The sequence below is a fragment of the Argopecten irradians genome, chromosome 9, assembly GCF_041381155.1.
Source record: "Argopecten irradians isolate NY chromosome 9, Ai_NY, whole genome shotgun sequence".
Taxonomy (NCBI): domain Eukaryota; kingdom Metazoa; phylum Mollusca; class Bivalvia; order Pectinida; family Pectinidae; genus Argopecten; species Argopecten irradians.
In genome coordinates this window covers 5,798,121-5,819,078 of record NC_091142.1, presented here as the reverse complement: position 1 = coordinate 5,819,078, position 20,958 = coordinate 5,798,121, and the positions used below count along the sequence as shown (strand labels likewise).

The 20,958-nt window shown below is 32.2% G+C and overlaps 1 protein-coding gene across 1 annotated transcript; it reads right to left on the bottom strand.

The window, feature by feature from the left end:
* Nucleotides 1-1,547: 1,547 nt before the first annotated feature.
* Nucleotides 1,548-20,504, bottom strand: LOC138331205 (ion channel TACAN-like). Its single transcript, XM_069278688.1, has 12 exons — nucleotides 20,348-20,504; nucleotides 11,967-12,085; nucleotides 10,822-10,941; nucleotides 9,029-9,088; nucleotides 8,366-8,461; nucleotides 7,889-7,978; nucleotides 7,083-7,148; nucleotides 6,586-6,647; nucleotides 5,511-5,603; nucleotides 5,063-5,127; nucleotides 3,940-4,002; nucleotides 1,548-3,490 (listed from the first exon to the last, which is right to left on the bottom strand). Exons 1-12 carry the CDS (start codon nucleotides 20,426-20,428, stop codon nucleotides 3,332-3,334), a joined length of 1,074 nt encoding a protein of 357 aa, XP_069134789.1. The 5' UTR covers nucleotides 20,429-20,504; the 3' UTR covers nucleotides 1,548-3,331.
* Between the last annotated feature and the right edge of the window lie 454 nt (nucleotides 20,505-20,958).

Here is a 20,958-nt window from a genome sequence, read left to right as displayed (position 1 = left end):
CTTATAACAAGTTTTAGTGACAAATATAACATAAAGCTCGGTCAAGCTCTTAAAAATAGGTCAAAGGTAAAATATAGGTCACAGTGACTTGATTATGATATGCAATACATTGCCTTACCTAGATGTATCCATGTAGGAAGAATAAATGCCCAGTATCTTAAAGAACACGAAGTATTGTCTGAACATACCCGGTCTTTAATTGGAGAGGGGGTGCAACGTACGGCCAAAGTATAAATTCCAGTGACCTGATTATGTATACAACACATCGCCTAATTCAGATTGACCCATAAACCAAACATGAAGTTCAGTGTCTTTGGAGATCAAAACTAGATCGCTGTGACCTAGTTTAATTATATGACACATTATCTCATCACTTAGGTGGACCCATATACCAGGTATAAAGTTTCACTTCCATATAGCATAGAAAATAAATGTGTACCAAATGATGTGTAGGACAGATGGACAAAACACAAACCTGGAGTCGTATATATGCTTTTGCCAATATTTAACAACAAACTGACACTTTAATAATACCTGGAGTGATATAGGGTGTATTTCTAAACCAAATTCAATATTTACAGCACTTCAAAGACCCAATATGCGTAGAAAATACTAAGTGACCATTAATAATTACAAAAGGTCACATCACACTAGATAAAGGTCGAAATGTAAATTCTCGGCTACGCCAAGTTGAAAAACAAATATCACTTTTGGAGTCTCATTTGAATATTTTCTTAATTTTACGTATATATTGGGCCTTTAAACAAAACGTGATTTCTAAGGTACATGTATTACATAAAAACATTTAATTACTTAATATCCTGATGCATCACATTAAAACCTTTACTTACTTACATTGTATAATAATATCTTAACGCATAACATTAAAACATTTAAAGATGCTCCATCGCTGACAAATGGTATTTTTTCACTATCAAAAACAGGAGCAGACGATTTAGTACTTTTTATCAGTTACAAAAGTTACTTACTTTACACCATTACCACCATTGAAAAGTTTGAGCTTTTCATTTTACTTCAAGTTAAAATTACAAAAAATATTTAATTGCATCCCGAAAAAAATCCGTGGCACTATATCTTATATGGAATGAAGTACTGATTGCGCATGGACCAAAGGCAAAATAAATTATTTTATTGTGTAAATTAGACATATATATACACGATTTAACACCAATTATTGTTCAAGTGATGGATATCATTTATGCTCTGTCGGCGGTGGAGCATCTTTAATTACTTAATATCTTAATTCTTATATAACAAATGTCCTCAAGTAAATGCGTATTTGAGTCAGATTGCACAGGTATTTATGGATACTGTAAATATACTTATTTTAGAGATAATCTCATTCTAGCGGTTATCTTATATAAGGTCTTTTCCTGTTATCATTGCTGTGCAAAGATATGTTTGAGCGTTTTATATTGGTTACATAGTATTCCGTATTTGCATATTACAGAGTTATCTGCCCTTGCGGGTAGGTATTGATTGTGGCGTCATGCATTTGCGAGCGTAAGGTCATACGTTTTAGAGACGTGAATTGTGCTCACAAAATAATGACGTAACAATCGATACCTACCGGCAAGGGAGCTAACTCTGTAATATGCAAAGACGGAACGGTAAACCTCTGGTTAATTTGAATCAGCATATGATGTACAGTTTCAACATACAACTTTTTTTCAGGATAAACATTAATTCTTTAGCTAGTGATAGTTCGAACACTGACTTTTTATAATAAATCCTATTTTGGATAGTTCGAACATATCAAATGATGAATGTAGAAGTATGGTGGAAGATTTTTGTTGGAAAATCGGCACAATAAGGAGGCCCCGCAAAAATGACGATATTTTGCATCTTGCAACAAAGATTTTTGAAATAAAGATTTAATGATGATTAAAATATGTATAACCATTATACAATTAATTAAAACTGTTTTATAGTTGTGTTTTCTTTTTATGTATACCATTATATATATATATGTATAGTGTGCAAATTCATCATTGCACTAACCTGTTCAAGATTTTTTTTTTTTGCGCTGAAATTTGATTCCACCAAAACAAATACGTTTACAGTAACATAATGGCAATGTAAGTAAATAACAAAATACAAATTCACCATTTTTTAAAAATCGGTGGAATGATTGATTAGTTTTAATCTTGTTTTAACAATTGAGCTAACTTATTACAGACGGGTTGAATATAATCAGATGTTTTTTTCTTCTGAATATATTTTTGATAATGAAATGCAACAAAAACCAAAACATTAGGTTTTAACAATTTATATTAATGATATACCTTATAGGTAGTTTAATTAAGATGGAGCATTTCTTTTTTTGTTTTTTGTGTTTGTTTTTGTCATTTTAACAAAATGAATGAAAATTAAAATTCATCAGATTTAAATTTTCACTATCAATTGGGTTTAATGAAGGGTTAATATGATATTACCATTTGTCAATATTTTGTGTATCAAATTTTCGTTATCAAACATCATGATCTATGTATGTCACTGTAAATATCAATTAGTAGAAAATGTTGAAGATTCAAACATTGAAACATAATATCGAGACATGATTATTTTATAAACAATTTTTAACAGAAAAAGTAACGTTTCAATTTCTTATTTATATAAGTTCTTCAAGACTTTTCTTAAATAGTATTTTTTTTAACATTTAATAGACAAGTTAAAATATTTCATTGTTATTTTTCGAATTTTCTAAAAGGAAACTTAATGTTCCAAATTCTTATTTACATCAGTTCTTCAAAAACTCTTTTTAAATTTTCTTAAACATTTAATAGACAAGTTCAAATATTTCATTGTTATGTTGTCAAATTTTCTTCAAGGAAAAGAGAAGTTCTTGATCCTTTATTTTTATTCACTTCATCAACAAAGTCTTATCAAGTTATAATTTTTTTTAAATACATTTGATAGGCAAGTTTTCATACTTAATTTTTTTTTTTTTTTATTTAATTTTTTTATCTTTGTACACATTTCATGTGATCAAAATCTATGTTTTTCATCAATTCTTAAACTACATGTATGTATAGTTTAACCATTGATTTGTGGTAACAGTTACCTGGTACACACAATGATAATCTAACCAATAACAAACATCATTTTCAAAACTTTCTTCACAAACATTTACGTCAGCTTTACGGATTTTCACTCAACTTCAAAAGTAATAATTGATAATTTCACTAACAATAAATTACTACAGACCTTCGTACTGTACAAGTTAATTAGCTGTACCACTATTAGCCGCTTCACCACTGACGACTTAAACGGCCTCTCGGTTTTAGGCGGGTGTCCTCATCATGACCTGTTACAGGTTTTTTGTACGAGAGTTGAAGCGGTATTTGTTGGTGAGACGAGATTTATACATTCCTGCGACCTGTTCTGTTATCTTCTGTTTGACAACAGCAAGTGTTGTAGCAATGTTCCCCATTCCCAGGAACCCATGAAGGAAGGAGAGGGCGAATACCTGTAAATACAGGTTATGTCACGATCCATATGCAGTACTAAACATCAATCTCAAGCTATCAAATTGTTGAGAAATGAAAGTTTTCAGCAAAATCATTCAAGTTTTTAATGCTAAAATAGAACAAATGCTTAACTATATATAGCTAGGTCACTGTGACCTACTTTTTCAATTCTTCTTATATTCTGAACTGAAATTCATGATTTGCTAAAACTGCCAAACATATGATTTCTAATCTGATATTAATTATCTGTTATTAGAATTTAAACAATGAAAACATCAATTTTTACCCTTTGACCTTTGTAATTAACAAGAGCCCGTTGAAAATAGGATGTAATAAATATCATACAATATGCAGCTGACCCTAAGGTATCTTTGTGCAAAATATTTTGCTTATCACCGAGTTGCCGTAAAACAGTCTGAAGTGATACCTTTCCTTTGTGAGTCCTTACCTGCCAATGTGGAGACTTGAGGGCCAGGTGATACAATACATAGGAATTGTACAGCTGGAAACACTGAAATCAATTACACAATTGTCTTAATGTCATAAATATAAAATGCCTTAATGTCTTATATATAAAATGCCTTAATGTCTTAAATATAAAATGCTTCTTAAGAAAACAAATGTCTTAATGCCTGATAGAAGACAAATGTCTTAATGTCTTAAGAACACAAATGTCTTAATGCCTGATAGAAGACAAATGTCTTAATGTCTTAAGAACACAAATGTCTTAATGCCTGATAGAAGACAAATGTCTTAATGCCTATGTCTTAAAGAACTGATCATGAGAATCTTTATTCAAAAGTTTTGTTTTTCTTCCTTTCTTAATTTCCTTCTTTTTTTCTTTTCTTTTTGTCTTGGATATTTTTTTTAATTTTATGATTAAAAGCACACCTATCATCACCATAAATAGCAAATTCAAATTATCATTATATTAGTATTTATTATTATTATATGTTATAAAATAAAAAAAAAAAAATTTACAATACAATTTTTAGCTCACCAAAATTAAAAGTATGCCAATAGGATCTTGTAAATTGAACATAAAATTGAAAACTTGAACACATTTATTTGTGAAGACTCATTAATGATAATAATGTTAAATGGTGTTTCCCTACTGTATTTTCAGGTTCATAGATCTAATCATTTAGATGCATATTTAACAGACAAGTCTTTGATGTATTTAAGCATTGATGTCACTATTTTTTAATTTTATCGGGGTATGAAAAAAAAATTGTTTGCAAACTGTGTGAATCCTCTCACGAAAGTTTGCAAACAATTTTTTTTTCATACCCCGATAAAATTAAAAAATAGTGACATCAATACTTATAATTAATTTTATACTCTATTTGATAAAATGAAGTATGTTTAAATGTAACATTATAGTGGTTTTTCAAGGGATTCTTTTTTCTGAATCAATACGCAACGTCAATGTCTCTATTGTGACGTCACGATAATGTCAGAGTTTCGCGCCATTCTCGGATTTTTTTTTTCATAGTGGTATGCAAAAAAAATATTGGCCAATCAGAAAGCCAGATTTTGTATGAAAACAAAGAAAAATTAATTATACTCACATAGCCAGCGAAGAGGAATGGTAGTATAAAGGAAATCCCCTTCCACATCCACGACATGAACCCCTCTGTAAACGAATATAAAATTATCAGTAAAACCCTTGTAGAGTTACCCTTGCTGGTATAAAACAAATCCCTGGGGGCCAAGGAAAGTACTTTGTTATATGCATACTTTATAATTACAAACATCTGATAGGAACCTTGATTGGAATAAATAGGACATGTATGTTATAACCATAATTTGTTGTAAATGTGTTCATTTAATAAGCTTATTGATTTAAAGAATACAGTTAGCATGCAGTGATTAAGTTCCCAATTACAGTCTGTGGAGATATACATACAAGTCTATATTCAAATAGTCTGTATCTATAAGTCTATTTTCAAACATACTCCATCTAATATATATATATATCTACCTTAATTTACTATTATCATTTTTGTTGTATCTTACCAACAGTAATATCCATTTCATGTCCTTTTCCTAGAGCTCGGAGTCTGTACAGAGAGCCTTTTTGGTAAAAGTACTGCATGACATACAGCATGCCTAAAAAACAACAGAAGTTTTAAAACTAAATAACAGTTGTAACAGATTTCTTTCTTTACACTTTCAAGGGTAAATGAGTTTCAAGTAAATGTACGGTATACAACATAATTAAAACTGAAAAATATACTACAAAAATGTTATAATAACTGCCCTATAAACTGCCATTTTGTATTGAAATTTATATGTTACAGAATTATCTGCCCCTGTCAGTAGGTATTGTTCTATATTACAGAATTATCTGCCCCTGTCAGTAGGTATTGTTATATATCATATTATATATATTTTGCATACTACAGAGTTATCTCCCTTGCAGGAAGGTATCGGTTATATTATGCAAATGAATTTCTCTAAAAAAACATGATGTTATTCTCACAAATATATGATGACACGAACCAGAAAGGAATTTTCACAATGAGTTATTATATATAGTGATTGATTCTCGAATTGTTAATCGTTGAAAAGTTCAGTTGATATTTTTATTGAAAAATTATTCATGGTTAATTGGAAATACATGTAGTGTATATTGTTTTTCCTTTCCACTCAATAGGGTGGATTTTCTTTCTACTCAATTGGTAGAAGTGAGTGACAGGTTCGATCCCAGCTGGCTTCACACTTACAGATGCTTCACCGCCGACAGAGCATAAATGATATTCATCATTCGAACAATAATTTGTGTTTAATCGTGTATATATATGCCTAATTTACACAAAAAAATAATATAAAATAATTTATTTTGCCTTTGTTTCATGCGCAATCAGTACTTCATTCCATATAGAATATAGTGCCATGGAATTTTTTGAGATGCAATTCATTATTTTTCATATTTTTAACTTGAATTAAAATAAGAAGGTCAAACTTTTCAATGGTGGTTATGGTGTAAAGTAAGTAACTTTTGCAGCAGAAGAAAAATACTAAATCGTCTGCTCCTGTTTTTGATAGTGAAAAAATACCATTTGTCAGCAGTGGAGCATCTTTAACTTACTAAGGTAGAGAGAGAAGACAACATGCTGGGTCCTAAAGGCTTGGTAGGAGTAACCGTCAGGCCTACAAAAGGATAAATCAAAAACACACACTGGGCTTATAAACAATACTTAGTTTTAACCAACTGTAAACTGATTTTATTTTGCTAACCATTTACTTTAAATTCTAAGACCTCTAGGAACCATTTTGTATTCGGTCAAAAAGTATAGTAGGCCAGGTAAGAGACCTTTATCATGCTATAGCACCGTTAATAACTTAAATATATACTTTATTAAGTGGATATTTTTGAAAGCACCCAATTTTGTGATTTGTAAGCATAAGACGTTCTTGGTGGCGTTATTTTCACAATTGAATGACATGCTTTCAGACTTTTAGCTACATAGTTCATACATTCACAAAATCAGGGGAAATTTGCATGTTCAAGCTTAATAAGCGTCAATTTCTCTTTAGCGTATACGTACATTTTCACCTTTACACTGTAGTAAAGAGATGACTTACCAAATCAATGCTATCCCAGCACATACAGTCGATACAAAATGGTGGGTCACCCACCAACCCTTAATTCTGGAAGAGAAAAGAATATAAGAATACCGGAAATCTTCCTGCTAAAATGACGTTAGCGCTGTATACAATTTTTTAACATTATTCCATCACCAATAGAAACAACAGTCCTGCACTAACGTTATAAGGTATCACATGGTATGTGAATCAGTCGACCATAAGCGGAAATTAAGTTCCGCTAATTTCTTTGGATTACAAAATTCACAAAAGTAAATCCCCCGAAAGAGAAAGTTGGTTTAAAGTACATGAACATGTACAACCATCTTGAGAATTCAGGTCCAATCACATTCCGTTATAAGCTGCTTTACTTATATCCAGTACAACTGGTATGAACTCTATAAAAGTACCCACAGAGTAGGTGCACTGAATTACCCATACATGCACATGCACTTACCTGATATTGAGAATAGTTCATTTTATGTTTCTATCAAAAATTTCAAGTAATTATTACATAAGCACAATTATGACAAACTAACACCAATCGTAAGAAAATAAGAAAAGTACACATATACTGTGCTAACAAAAAGTAACGTAACAGTGATGTTATGATAAAGGGCCAAAATTGTTGATGATGTGAACTGATGAAACTAAAAATGTTAACAGCATTTAAAAGTGGAGGCGAGATCACTTGGCTACAGATAATAATTAAATAGCACAAAGATATATTTCATTTTTTTCAATATAAAGCCTGTTTTCATTAATACTTAGATAGCAATGAAGCGTTTTGTAAAGAAGGTTTATACCTGGAGCCGTTGACCACGAGGATATTTTCACGGATGGTCAGGGTACAGTAATACCATACAAGAAGGAAGTTGTGTAGAGCGTCCAGCCACCTAGAGTAATTGTAAAACACAGCCATAATATCAGATCAAACTATAGATCATCAGCCATTATTCAATTTGTTATTACTTTAAACCATAGTTTATTAGTGGAGGCATCGATGAGTGTCATTAGGAAAATGGCAAAAGAGCTAAGGATTTTGTCGCATTTCATTTTTAGGCAGTACATTGTACTTCATTTTAGCAAAAGTTATGGTTGAAACCTTGGCGTACTGTTGGCAACTGCTATTGACTTGTTGAATTGTCACTGATTGATCAAATAAAACCAGTCTGTCACTGATTGATCAAATAAAACCAGACTGTATCAATTGATCAAATAAAATCAGACTGTATCAATAGTCTGATGTATTGTTACATCCCTATTGTAAGAGGACTATATACCTAGATCCATTGATGAAGAACAAGGCTGCAGACAGTACCAATGTTATGTAACTCACAGTCACCTTAAACTTTTCATAATCCTCCTTGTAGGCAAACCTGTAACAGACACTTCTTAAGTTATTTATTTCATCAATAAATAAGGACATATGTTAACTTCCTGAGATAAATCATCGGAAAATTAACATAAATGAAAAAATTGTGAAAATAAATCTCATGCGAAAGAAAGTTGGCTTATGATTATAGTACTTATTTCAATTAACCCTCATCCTGCCTGTTGAAATTGTCATTTCCGAGTTTTAAACCTTTGTTGTATTACATTGTACTAAAATTCATAGAGAATCATAGATATATCTCAACAAAATGCAGATATTAGCTAATTAAAAATGGGGAAATAACTTAAACAGAAAACTAAATAAATATAATTTATCAAATCTAGAAAATATTATATTTTATTACATTGTATGTCAAGTCTATAATGCATCAAAGAGACGAAAGACATTTTCCTTATCAATGTAATTGGGATTTTACACAATTATACCTTTCACTCATTCATCCCTGAAGACGCATTTAGACTCTTCTTAATCAAAGACTGGACTAGTCCATTATGGAATGTCAGGGGTGTCCGAGTTAAATGTGTATGTATATAATTTTACTGATACTTACTTATCTGCTTTGTTTAGTAAAGACACATTCACCTGTCCCAGAATGATGCTCAGGTATATTCTGAAATAAGAACATTATAAAGTCAGTAAATGTTTAATGACCTTTCATTTTTGTGATAGTGATCACCATTCCAATTTCCATTACATAACTATACTTCCTTTGTGCAAAATGCATACAAATATACATGTGCTACATACAAATATACGTGTGCTACATACAAATATACATGTGCTACATACAAATATACATGTGCTACATCTTAAACGATTCGAAATTTGGTTGCAACTACCATAGATATAAATTTTATTCATACTGTTAATTTTGTTTTCATTTTCATATTCAAATATAGATTCTCCGTATATGCATGTGCTACATCTTAAAAGCTGAATGGTTTGAAATCTGAGGAAAGATACTGTTAGACAGATTTAAATTTTATTCAAACAGTAAATCTTGCTTGTGTATCTTTATTTTGTTTGCTTTTAATTTCACTAACAGCAATGACAGGCGTTCAAAATTGCAAGATGGCAATCTAATTGATCAATGTTGAATGTTGTCAGCCAGGTTGTCTGCAAATAAGACCCCTGCCCACCACTTTTCACCTATTTTCTTCTCTGTGTGGGTGGGTGGGGGGGGTGGTAGGGGAGTGTTGTGTGTGTGGGAGAGGGGAGTTTTGTGTCTTATTTGCAGTGAAACACAGTAAATAGAATCTAATTTTATTCAAACAGTTAATCTTGCTTGTGTATCAATATTTTATTTACTTTAAATTTCACATCCCTTTTTTAAACTGAATTTCTTTTATGCTTAGGTTAATTAAAAGTTTTTTTGTATTTTTCATTCAGATTACAATTCAAGAAAAACATATGTTTATGCAAATACGGTGACATAACACATGATATCATATCCACTGCAAAAACCTGTTGATCAGGGTAAACTCTCCCACTTAATATTTTAAATTTATCATTATAGTCAGTCTATGACATTAAATGACATTGGCATCAATACCTTCATGCATGTACATTTTGATATGGATAGTAACATACTGTATTCGCCGAAATTAGCATCCCTCCCCTATCAGCGCCCCTCCCCTTTTCTGGAGAAGAGTTGAAGATGTATAAATGCCTCCATCCCATGGGTTTAATAATATTTTACAACATGTGACGCCCCTTACATCAGCATACATCCTATAATACATAAACTTGCAAGTCTTTTACATGTGAATCATGACCTAATAATGCGTCTCGAATGATAAAAGACATTTTGTTCAATTTACACATGATGCAATCAATAATAAGAGCTCCTCTTTGTTACAATTATTTAAGCACCCTGGGTGCTAATTACAGTGAATACGGTAAGCCTATTTCACTGTCAGATTAATGTGTCATCAGTTCAGAAAGAGTTAAAATATGGATACTTTTTTATCCACAATTTACATTTTGGTTTATTTATATATATAAGCACCCTCTTCCTTCAATTTTTCAGCATCCTGGGCGTTAATTATATGGCGAACATGGTAATCAAATTCCTAAACATATATACAGTGTTGATTCCCATTCTGCATTTTTTTTTTATCTTACCAGGTATAACTTACAGTGTTGACTGTCATTCTATTTTTTTTTTATCTTATAAGTTAGTTTGGATTCTCATTCTAATTTTTTGTGTCTTATAAGTTACAGTGTTGATTCTCATTTTCTGCTTTTTTTTAATCCTATAACTTAAAAGAGTATATATCTCTTTTTTTTAAAGAGTTCTATAATTATGGTCCAGATAAACCTTTCACCACATTATATTCCTACCCGTTCTTATGAGGCAAACTTTCTTCCATCTCTCGAAAGTGTGTTTTATGGGTTTTAGTCTTTTCATCAAGCTCCTTTAGCTCAGCTTTTTGTTGATTATCAAGGCTCTGTTGCTTTGCTCTGAAACACATTACAAAAGCAATATAGTTTATAACCATATTGTAATTAAAATATGTAACCAGCAGCAGGCATCGCTAATGTTGAAAAAAAATGGCTTGACACTCGGACTGGCAAGGCAAAGACTGTGAATAAGCCGAACTGATCAAGATTTTGCTGGACCGAACATTAATGTGAATTTTCGAAGTAAACATAACTTATTGCTATTAGTATATATCCAGGCAGCTGTTTTCAGAATTATCTTATGCAGTTTACATTTTTGCCAGCCACAGGTTCAGCATCTGCGTAATACTTCAGAGACACCATTTCTACTGACTTCTGGTACTCAATAATTGCCGGACAGTTGGTCTGGACTGCATTTTGAAATAGGCAGTCCGAGTCAAATTTCACGATGTCTGAGCCAGTTCAATTACATAACAAAGTCGTCATCACTAATAACGTACTTGACCAAATAAGCATTTTTCAGCACTTTTGAGGCCTCATTTTAACTGACCTTGAATTAAATGCATGCAGACTGAAAATTTTGCAGAAACACTACCGGTATATATGCATGTACATGTAGTATGTTTTTTTTAGTATTGAGTCTTTTCAAATTTAGGAGTTTATTGTCATTTTTCTGGACTTTCTGAAATTTTCCACCACACTTATTAATTTATACTACTGCCAAAAGAACATTTATTATAATATTTAATCTTCAAATTCCTAATTCTTCTGAATAATTATCGGAATAGCCACTGTATTTGGAAGATAATCATGACCAACTGACAAAATATCATTTCTAATATTCAAATTTGATTTCAAACAATGAATTCATCTCTGTAAGTATAGGAATAATCGCTAATATAGTGTCGCTGATTCGCAAAAGTCATTAAAAAATTGCACCTTATAGACTATAGTTTTTATTAGAGGTAGATATATATATACACCTTGGTAATGTCAAACACTCAAGGTTGTACCTGTAAGTATCTAGTAGATATTTCCTGGTCTAAAACACACAAAGTTTATACACAATAAATTTGATATCTCACAGTTTGCAGTAGCCTTGAATCTTCTTCAGTCGCTTCCTCTGACTGGCTATTCCCGTCAGACATTTTTTTTGCAGTGTCAGCATTTCCTCGAGTTTCCTCTTGTAAAGCTCATGATCAGTCTACAAACAACAAAATGATTTAATGAATAGCGGTAATTTATAAACATAGAGTGACTCCGGGATACATAGATCACTTTGACAGAGAAAAAAAATGCATCGGATCATTTTTAAGATTTTGACAAATCTTATTAAGGCCTATGGACATGCACTAGATATTAAATCAAAGAAATATAAAGAATTTTTTTGAAACATACAAGTCTTTTCTTAATGGCAGCTAAAGGCTAATGTAAGTCCAACATCTAAGAAACTGAAAAATTCAAAATTTATCTACCAAAAACAACATAGAGGCACCAAGGGTCTCAATAGGGATAAAACTATTAAAAAAATTGTACAATATTTTTACGTACATGTATTGTATACATGTACATTTAAGTGTATTTTTATTGAAATGTCCAAGTCCTAATTAAACTAAATAAAAGTAACATATCTACATAATAGGTTTAATGTACATGTTCTGACATAAACAAGTATGTTCGCTATTTAAATTACAAAAGTTTTAAAAAATATTTAAAAAGTGATAGACAACCTTGAAAATATATACTGTGCACTTTGTCACCTGAATTAAAGGGACAATTCAGTCTAAGAGAACATTAAAATTTGTATATATATCAGATAAAACAAGTTCTAATGGAAATTAGATCAGTCAGTTTTACTGTGATATAACTGAAACGCCTATGGTGGTGACACGTGTGTGAAATATTCAAACTTTCTCGCTGTCCGCCATTACACACTGTGGTCGAACTTCTTGTATGCCGAACCCTGTCCCTTGCTCGTAAAGTAATGCAACTTTTGGCTAGAACTGCTCAAATCGTTCTGACAGTAGTGTGTTTACCTTATTAGGTGAATTGTCTTGCCTAAAAATCATTTTATCACCTTCTCAGTGGTTATGTAGTTCATTTGTTTAACGTGCGTGACTTTGGCTCGGGTATGGGTACAGAGTTAATATTGTACCTGCTTAATCGTATTGATCAACGATTTGATATTTCAACGATATTGATTAAAATACTTAAAAATGTCATGGAATTTGTCAATGTTTTACGTTATATGTTTCATAAGAAATGTAGAACAATACATTTATGCTATATTTTGCTTATTGGTTATGTAAAAGAATTTGCCTGAGTGAATTATCTCTTTAATCTATTGGTACGATCCAAGTGTCAACATCTACTCAAGATGATTTTTTTTTTTTTATATTTAACTTATCAGAACAATGCGGGTTTTTTTTGTTTTTCATGATAAAACAATTCTGCTATAAATATGTGCCAGCATATAAATGATCCTTAATAGGGTTGTGTGTTAATAATCCACACGATTTGAAATAAGTCAAAAAAATATTACAAATTAAAACAAAAATGTAAATAGGATTTATTTTGGAACTATGTAAATAGGATTTATTTTGGAACTTCCTTTTAAAATAACATCATCTCTACGACATGGGAGATGGGCCGGGTATACAATTGTATATGGGTGCAGTACGTAAGTGGTGGATTTAAGGGTACCCATCAATTCATCATCATTTTATACCACAGGTAGATATTTACTATCAACCACAAATATAGCCGTCTGCATGCACTGTTCTAACATGAAGTTATATAGATTAGATTCCATGAATGCTGGATTTATAATACATTCACAACTGTGACAAAAGTAAAATCAGTGGTTTTTCTGCAGGTACTCCGACTTTCCTCAATCAACCTCCTAAACCCCACTGTACTGATGAGGTCTTTAAATGAAACCTGCATTGGCTGTTTATTTTTTATAATGGAACCTTTAACAAGAGGCCCATGGGCCTTTTTCACGGTCACCTGAGTTCAGATACAGAATGAAACAAAGACATATAAGTTTACACTACATATAGGCCCATCAGGCCTTTGAAGTCAGTCAGTGATTTTATAAATTTGACTTTTTAATCTATGAGGACTATTTGGTTCCAATAAATCTGTGAATTCAGAAGAAGATTTTTGAAATTTTAGCCATTTTGACCCATTTTGGTCCTGCCCCTCTGACCCCTGTGTCGACCAGGACCAATATGGATATGACGTTAAAATATGTTTTTCCTATATAAACTTTTGTAAACTTGACCCCCTCCCAAGGGGAAACATGAGACCCCAGGGTCATATATTCACAATTTTTGTAAAGGACCTTATGACTTTTCCATCAATAAAGAGTATTTGATTCTACCACATCTAGCTGTGAATGGAGAAGAAGATTTTTGAAATTTTAGTCAATTTTATACCTTTTGGCCCCTCTCTCAGCCCCCTGGGGGTTGGGGTCATATAATTCACAATTTTGATTGACCTTATGCCTTAGAAGGTTTGTGCAAAATTTCAATGAAATTGCTTCAGCAGTTTTGGAACAGAAGTCTAAAGTGTAAATTGACAGACGACGGACAAAAGGCGATGAATACCATGAGACTTCATTCATCTCAGGTGACCTAAAAATTAATCAAACTCTGTAATTAGTAAATTAACCCTGCTAAAGTTACATTATTAAAGTTGTTAATTGCTGTATGCACTGCAAATGAAAATGTAAAAATAAAACAAATTATCTTAAATTCTTATTTAGACCAAAAGCTATAGTTGGTATCCAAATCAAAATCATTTCACAAATGTTTAATTAAAAATTTATTAATTTTTCCTATAATTTTAAGCTCAAATATAAACTCAAGGGCTCTAATAAAAAGGATTTGATTACAGCTGCATAAGCCTGATTTAATCAGACATATTTTATCTATTTGAAACATCTCAGATATATTTTTTTCTAACAAAATAAAGTTTAATATAATAAACAAGAAACCTATGCATGCATGTAATCTTTAAATATAACAGAAAAATAATTAAAATCACAATGCACTATTTCCAATAAGATCATGATCAAAGATTCAAAACTTTTGTATCGCTATAAATATAAATATCTCATCAGACTTGTTTGTTTTATACATGTATTACATAATGATTTACATTACAAATTTATACACAGTAGTGCATGTCAATGTCATGCTGCACATGTATTTATACATATCAATATAGTTGCCATTGATTTGAAAATAAACCTAATTTTCTATTTCACTGCCTTCTTAAGTCTATATAAGGCCAAACAAAAAAATATTTGTGTTTCCGGTAACCCGACTGACGCTTAAAATCAGTGCCTTCTCAAAAACTTTTTATCAGTCTTGTCCTCAAATAAACATATAAAAACCTAAATTGTGCTTGGTTTTTCACAAAATCCAGAATTTTGGTACAAATTCTGTAAATCTAAGATACCAATAGTCTCCTGGGAATCAAATCCATGGTTTATATAAGGTTGAATAAAGTCTACTTCAGTTTTTCACTGCAAGACTAGGATGAAGAGAAAAAAAAAAATAAAAAAAAAATAAAAATAGAATCCCTATCTACCGACCCTTTATTTTTCAAGGGTGTTACCAGAAACCAGAATATTTTTTATCTGGCCTAAGTAGTATTTATAAGTAGTAATTAAGTATAAAATCCCAGTAGCCTAAATATATACATATGTGCTGGGTATTCCAATTAATAGAGTTTTTAGTTAATTGAATTAATTAAAATAGCAATATGATTTTATGTTATTTCATGATATCAATTTCAATCCTCAAATTTAGTAAACATTTCTATTTATAGTATGTGAATATCATTTCTTTGATTGATATCTTATGATTCAACAAAATTATGTTACCGGGTATTTTAATTAAGTTGGGTTTTTTTTCTTCAAAATGCAAAATTATAATATTTGCATTCGATCATCTGTCACTTGTACTGTTTGGGTTAGTCATTACAGTGTACATATATAGTATAGTGTATCATATATACACTATTAATGATTATCATATAATAATGCTCTTTAAAGGCCCACTCTCTTTTCTAAACGGCTTTTAATTTTCAAAATGTAAGTGCAAAATGAGATTGATAATTTTGTAAAAGATATTAGTTTACCGTTAATACTACTCTCATCATTAAGTTCTAAACATTTTAATTAAAATAAATAAAATGTTAATTTTCATAACACAGGTCCCCTGATGTTTCCGCCGTCATCTTAATTTCCACGCCTTACCTGACTATCACTATGCGCCAGACGGCAAAACGGCAAAATGAATCTTCACTGTTAACATAGATCACAGTGGGAATCTTGCATTTATTTGGTGTATAACCTCATCTTAGGCCATCAATATACATTTTCTTATGTTATTGTTGTTTTTAAGAAACTTAAATAGTTTGTGTCTGAAGTTCTTTTTAAGGTAGTGGACCTTTAATGATCGGCAAAATTAACTGGTAACAAGAAATTCCAGAGGGATCTTGGCACCCACCAAAGAATGATCTATGTCTGACAAATGAAAGAGGGGTCTTTTCTCTGCTTTTCAAACTTAAACTTCTTTTTTTCTGCTTTTCAAACTTAAACTTTGTTTTTCCTGCTTTTCAAACTGAAACTTTTTTTTTCTGCTTTTCAAACTTAAACTTTTTTTTCTGCTTTTCAAACTTACACTTTTTTTTCTGCTTTTCAAACTTAAAACTTCTTTTCTCTGCTTTTCAAACTTAAAACTATCACAATCCAAGATGGTGGTCCTCCATCTTGTTGACCGATATCGGTCCCAAAATAACCAACATGAAAATTTGAGAACGATCCCTTCAGTACTTTCTGAGAAATAGCAGTAACAAACTGTACTTATCAAAATCCAAGATGGCGGCATGTCGGCCATCTTGTTAACCAATCAGTCCTTAAATGCAATATGCACAACTAAGGTCCTTGGAGAACCTGCAAATGAAATTTGAGACAGATTCCTTCTTCACTTAATGAGAAATAGCAGTATACGTAACAAACATCAACTGCCAAAATCCAAGATGGCTGCATGGCCGCCATATTGCTTTTCCGATCAGTCTCAAAATCAGCACGACACTCTGAGTGCTCTAGGAAAACCTACATATGAAATTTGAGACAGATCCCTTCAGTACTTTCTGAGAAATAGCGGTAACAAAAATCAACTGCCAAAATCCAAGATGGCTGCCTTTTGTTTTTTCAATCAGTCTGAAAATCAGCATGACAATCATAGGGACAAGGGAACGATGCATGTAAAATTTGAGAAATATCCATGAAGCACCTCTCAAGAAATAGCGGTAACAAGCATTGTTTAAGGACGTACCATGGACGAAAGGCGATTTGAAAAGCCCATGGGCTACCATCTGATGATGGTGGGGTACAAGTAATATAACAAACTGTTTAAGTTGTGCATGGGAGATAACTCTACACTTATGCAAGACTTTGTTAAATTTTTAATGAAATATAGCTACCTGTTGTAATAAAAGGATGACAGTATAGTACGTTATTTTAGTACATCTGTACTATATATATTATATGTTATATTATAGTATTTAGCCTAAAGCAGAACTTCAAGGACTTACTTATATATAATATGTACACCTATTCTCAAGTAAAGCGGACACATTCTTTTTCAGATGTCGTCAGGCTGTAAATTAACTTTAGGCATAAAAGTTTAACCAAACAACATTTCTTTTACAAGAACTAATAAGAGTAATTTCCTGATTTATCAAGCCATAACTTCGGCAATACTTGGTCAATTTTGTTCATCAAGCACTCAATGGAAAGATAAATTATTTCTCTTTAAGGTAAGATATATACGTCAATGGTGTATATATATAGGGCCCATTTATTAAAATAATCACGGTTTTCAAAAATAGGTCCGTTTTTCTCATATATATATATATATATATATATGTATACTGTTGGTTTAAAATTTTCGTGCCAGGTCCCTGTGCCCGAGACCATCACAAATGACAACATGATAATCACCGGAAGGTGGGACTAATCGACAGTAAACAGTTACTTTACCCACGTTGTTTTGGGAACTTGAAACCCTATATTGTTAGCTGATGTCAGCTGGAGTGTTTTGTGTTGATAATTAGCTCACTCTTATCCTGTTGTGCAGCATAAAAATGTGGGTAAAACCTGGTTTAAATGTTGCACCAGTGTTTATTCAAAGAAGGAGCTTCAAATGCTGAATTAACAACAAATTAAACAAGCTCCACAAATCTAAATCCACCACTTGCCTAAAAATTTCCCAAGTGATTGATTGCTGTTCCTCTGTATTTTACATAATTTCATAGTTGCATACATTGCTTATATTACATTTACGGTCAAGTGCCCTAAATTCGTCAGCGACGTGTTTTTGTCATGTTTTCAATTTTGCTTATATACCTCATGAACTATCACGTGATTTCATAAAGAATGTCGTCTGCCAAAGCAGATATGTTTAAGAAAAAATGTTCTTGCTTTAAAAAGGTTGTGTGCTATATCCAGGTGATTTTATAAAAAACGATGTAGCAATCTTACCCCAAAATGAAGGCATTTTCTTAAGTCCACTTTTAAATGAAACTTTAAAACCCTATCGTCAGCGTTTGACTGTCCATGTGCACTGATCAGCAGAATGTCAACAATGTACCGGACATCACGTGTCTGATCATGTGATTCATAGCCCAGATTTTGAGTTATTACAAATTATTAAGGCGATTCAATGTACCCGAAATTTTTGTGCGGTACTATTTAAAATATAACATTGTTTTATGTTAACAGAGGTGGTCGCCACTTTCCATGACCAAGAGGTTTAAAGAACTAAAAGCAATGTATACCAAAAAGAAATTTTCAGCTTAAACACAGTCTCACAAGCGCCTGCTTCTCAAAATTTATTTGGAATTACGTCAATTTTCATAATAAGCCAAACAGCCCCCCTGACGAAAATAGGTCCCTATTGTGTCGGCCATCACTGAACGACCGGCAGGTAGAAATCTTCCATATCGCGACAGATAAATAACAAATTGATAGACAACTTGTTGTAGGCCTACAAGTAATTAAGACAAAATATTATATATTTGTTGATAAGATTGGTACATTTTATTTCTTGCTGGTTTGTTGATATACGGAAGATTTGATTACCCTGACAAATATTGGTCCTTCAAGGGTAATTATGGTCCTTCAAGGGTAATTTGTGCACTGCTTAAACTTTATGACAATCATTTTAGTCTTTACTCTTGCCGAAATGGTACTAAAAAAATGTTTTGTGCCAGGCTTGCTAATTAAAGAAATGGTTAACTCAAAAAGTACAAAACGGAAAATTATGCAAATATTGCAATTTTATATGAGCTGAAAGAGTTATAAAATTATATATTGTATTGATGGTAGATTCTAGACCTAGTCTTTTTTAACATTTTCGTGCTGGAGACCACGTCTTCAGTAGCATTTGTTAGGTGATCTCTGTCTGATCATAGGAAGATCATGAAGTGATCATGTAGTCAATAAGAAATAAATCAAAAGTCGTGTTAAAAGGACGTCTGTGTCTCCATTATAAATCTTTCTTGCTTGTTATTATTTTACAACATGTTCACCGGAGCATGACAGAAACTAATCCAATAATATTAGATCTCGATATTGAGAAACTTCTGATGTGCAATATCGAGACACGACGTAATGATCAAAAGTGTCTCGTCGTGCTATACCTCTAACATTGTTGGAGTAGACAGAAACATGTCATTTATTTTAAACACACCTAAGCTTATTCTGCAAATCAATGTCCAGAGAATATTGACAAGTTTTCGGAGATGGCTGCAAAGTCATCGCATTGAAAATACTCAACATTAGCCCGAGATACTCTGGCCCTGACACCAGACTTAGACATTATGACAGATAGATGTCTGGTTTAGGGCCAGAGCGCAGTAGTACTCGAAAACCTGGAATAAGCCGACACCGTTTGGTATCGGGCCAGGTACTCTCCGTTTCAGACTACTTACAAAATATTACCACCGAGAATCGCCACTTACCTTGGTCTTTTCAACAAATGAATAATTTATCTACTCATAGCCATCCATTTCATCACGCATGCACTTTCTATTGTGTCAACACAGTAGTTTCTTTTCCTCAACTTTAAATTTCCCTCGTCGTCGTCGCCATTTTCTCGTAGTATGCAAATCATCTTTAATATCGACGGATTGCTATATTTGGGTAGGTATGATATTCATTTGTTGAATAGACTAAGGTTAGTGGTGCTTCTCGGTGGTCAGGCTGAATCGGAGATGACCTGGCCCGATACTAAACGGTGTCGGCTTATTCCAGGTTTTTGAGTACTACTGCGCTCTGGCCCTAAACCAGACATCTGTCTGTCATAATGTCTAAGTCTGGTGTCAGGGCCAGAGTATCTCGGGCTAACTCAACATATGTCAAAAAGATGATTGTTCAAAAATGTACCTCGAGCTGCATGTATTCTTTCTCGCAATCATTCCACTCATCAAGACACGTTTGTGTCGTTACTTCGTCAGACGGGTCCATCTTTACCGATGACTTTCATCCGAAACGTCGACTGCAACAAATAACCTAAAGTATCAAGCACTATTGATTGACAAATTACATAGAAATTTATAGCGAGTGTAACAAAGATGCGTAAATCTTCGCCGTTAAAATTGAGCGGGTCAAAGTGCGCTTCTTGGTCACTCAAACGCTTCCGTAGTGAGAGTATTAAGGATACGGCTTACTGCTATTTTACAACCACTTCCGTCCGTGCGTATCTAGACTTCATCAGCCTTCATGCATAAAGTTTTGTCAATAGAAACTATATAATAAATTAAAATGTTTCGATAGTATCCCGTTATACAGCACTAAAAATCTTGTTGGATTACCCTTAAATGTGTAGGACTAGCCACATCTTTGAGAGAAGAAAAGAGAAGGATTGATAAAAGTTAAACGTCATTGAAAAAAAATGTAAGATAGATAATCTATCCAATTCTAGGCCTATCTGATTATATTACAAAGCTCGCATTTTCTTGTTATAAACTTAATTTAGTTTTTATTATAATTACTTT

Bases quoted from the DNA above. Each gene is read 5' to 3' on its own strand.
- LOC138331205 (XM_069278688.1), bottom strand. From the start codon at position 20,428: ATGGACCCGTCTGACGAAGTAACGACACAAACGTGTCTTGATGAGTGG. The intron at 12,086-20,347 runs GTACATTTTTGA...TGTTGTTTGTAG, and splicing joins AAGAATACATGCAGCTCGAG to ACTGATCATGAGCTTTACAA. The intron at 4,003-5,062 runs GTGAGTATAATT...AATTGATTTCAG, and splicing joins CATTCCTCTTCGCTGGCTAT to TGTTTCCAGCTGTACAATTC.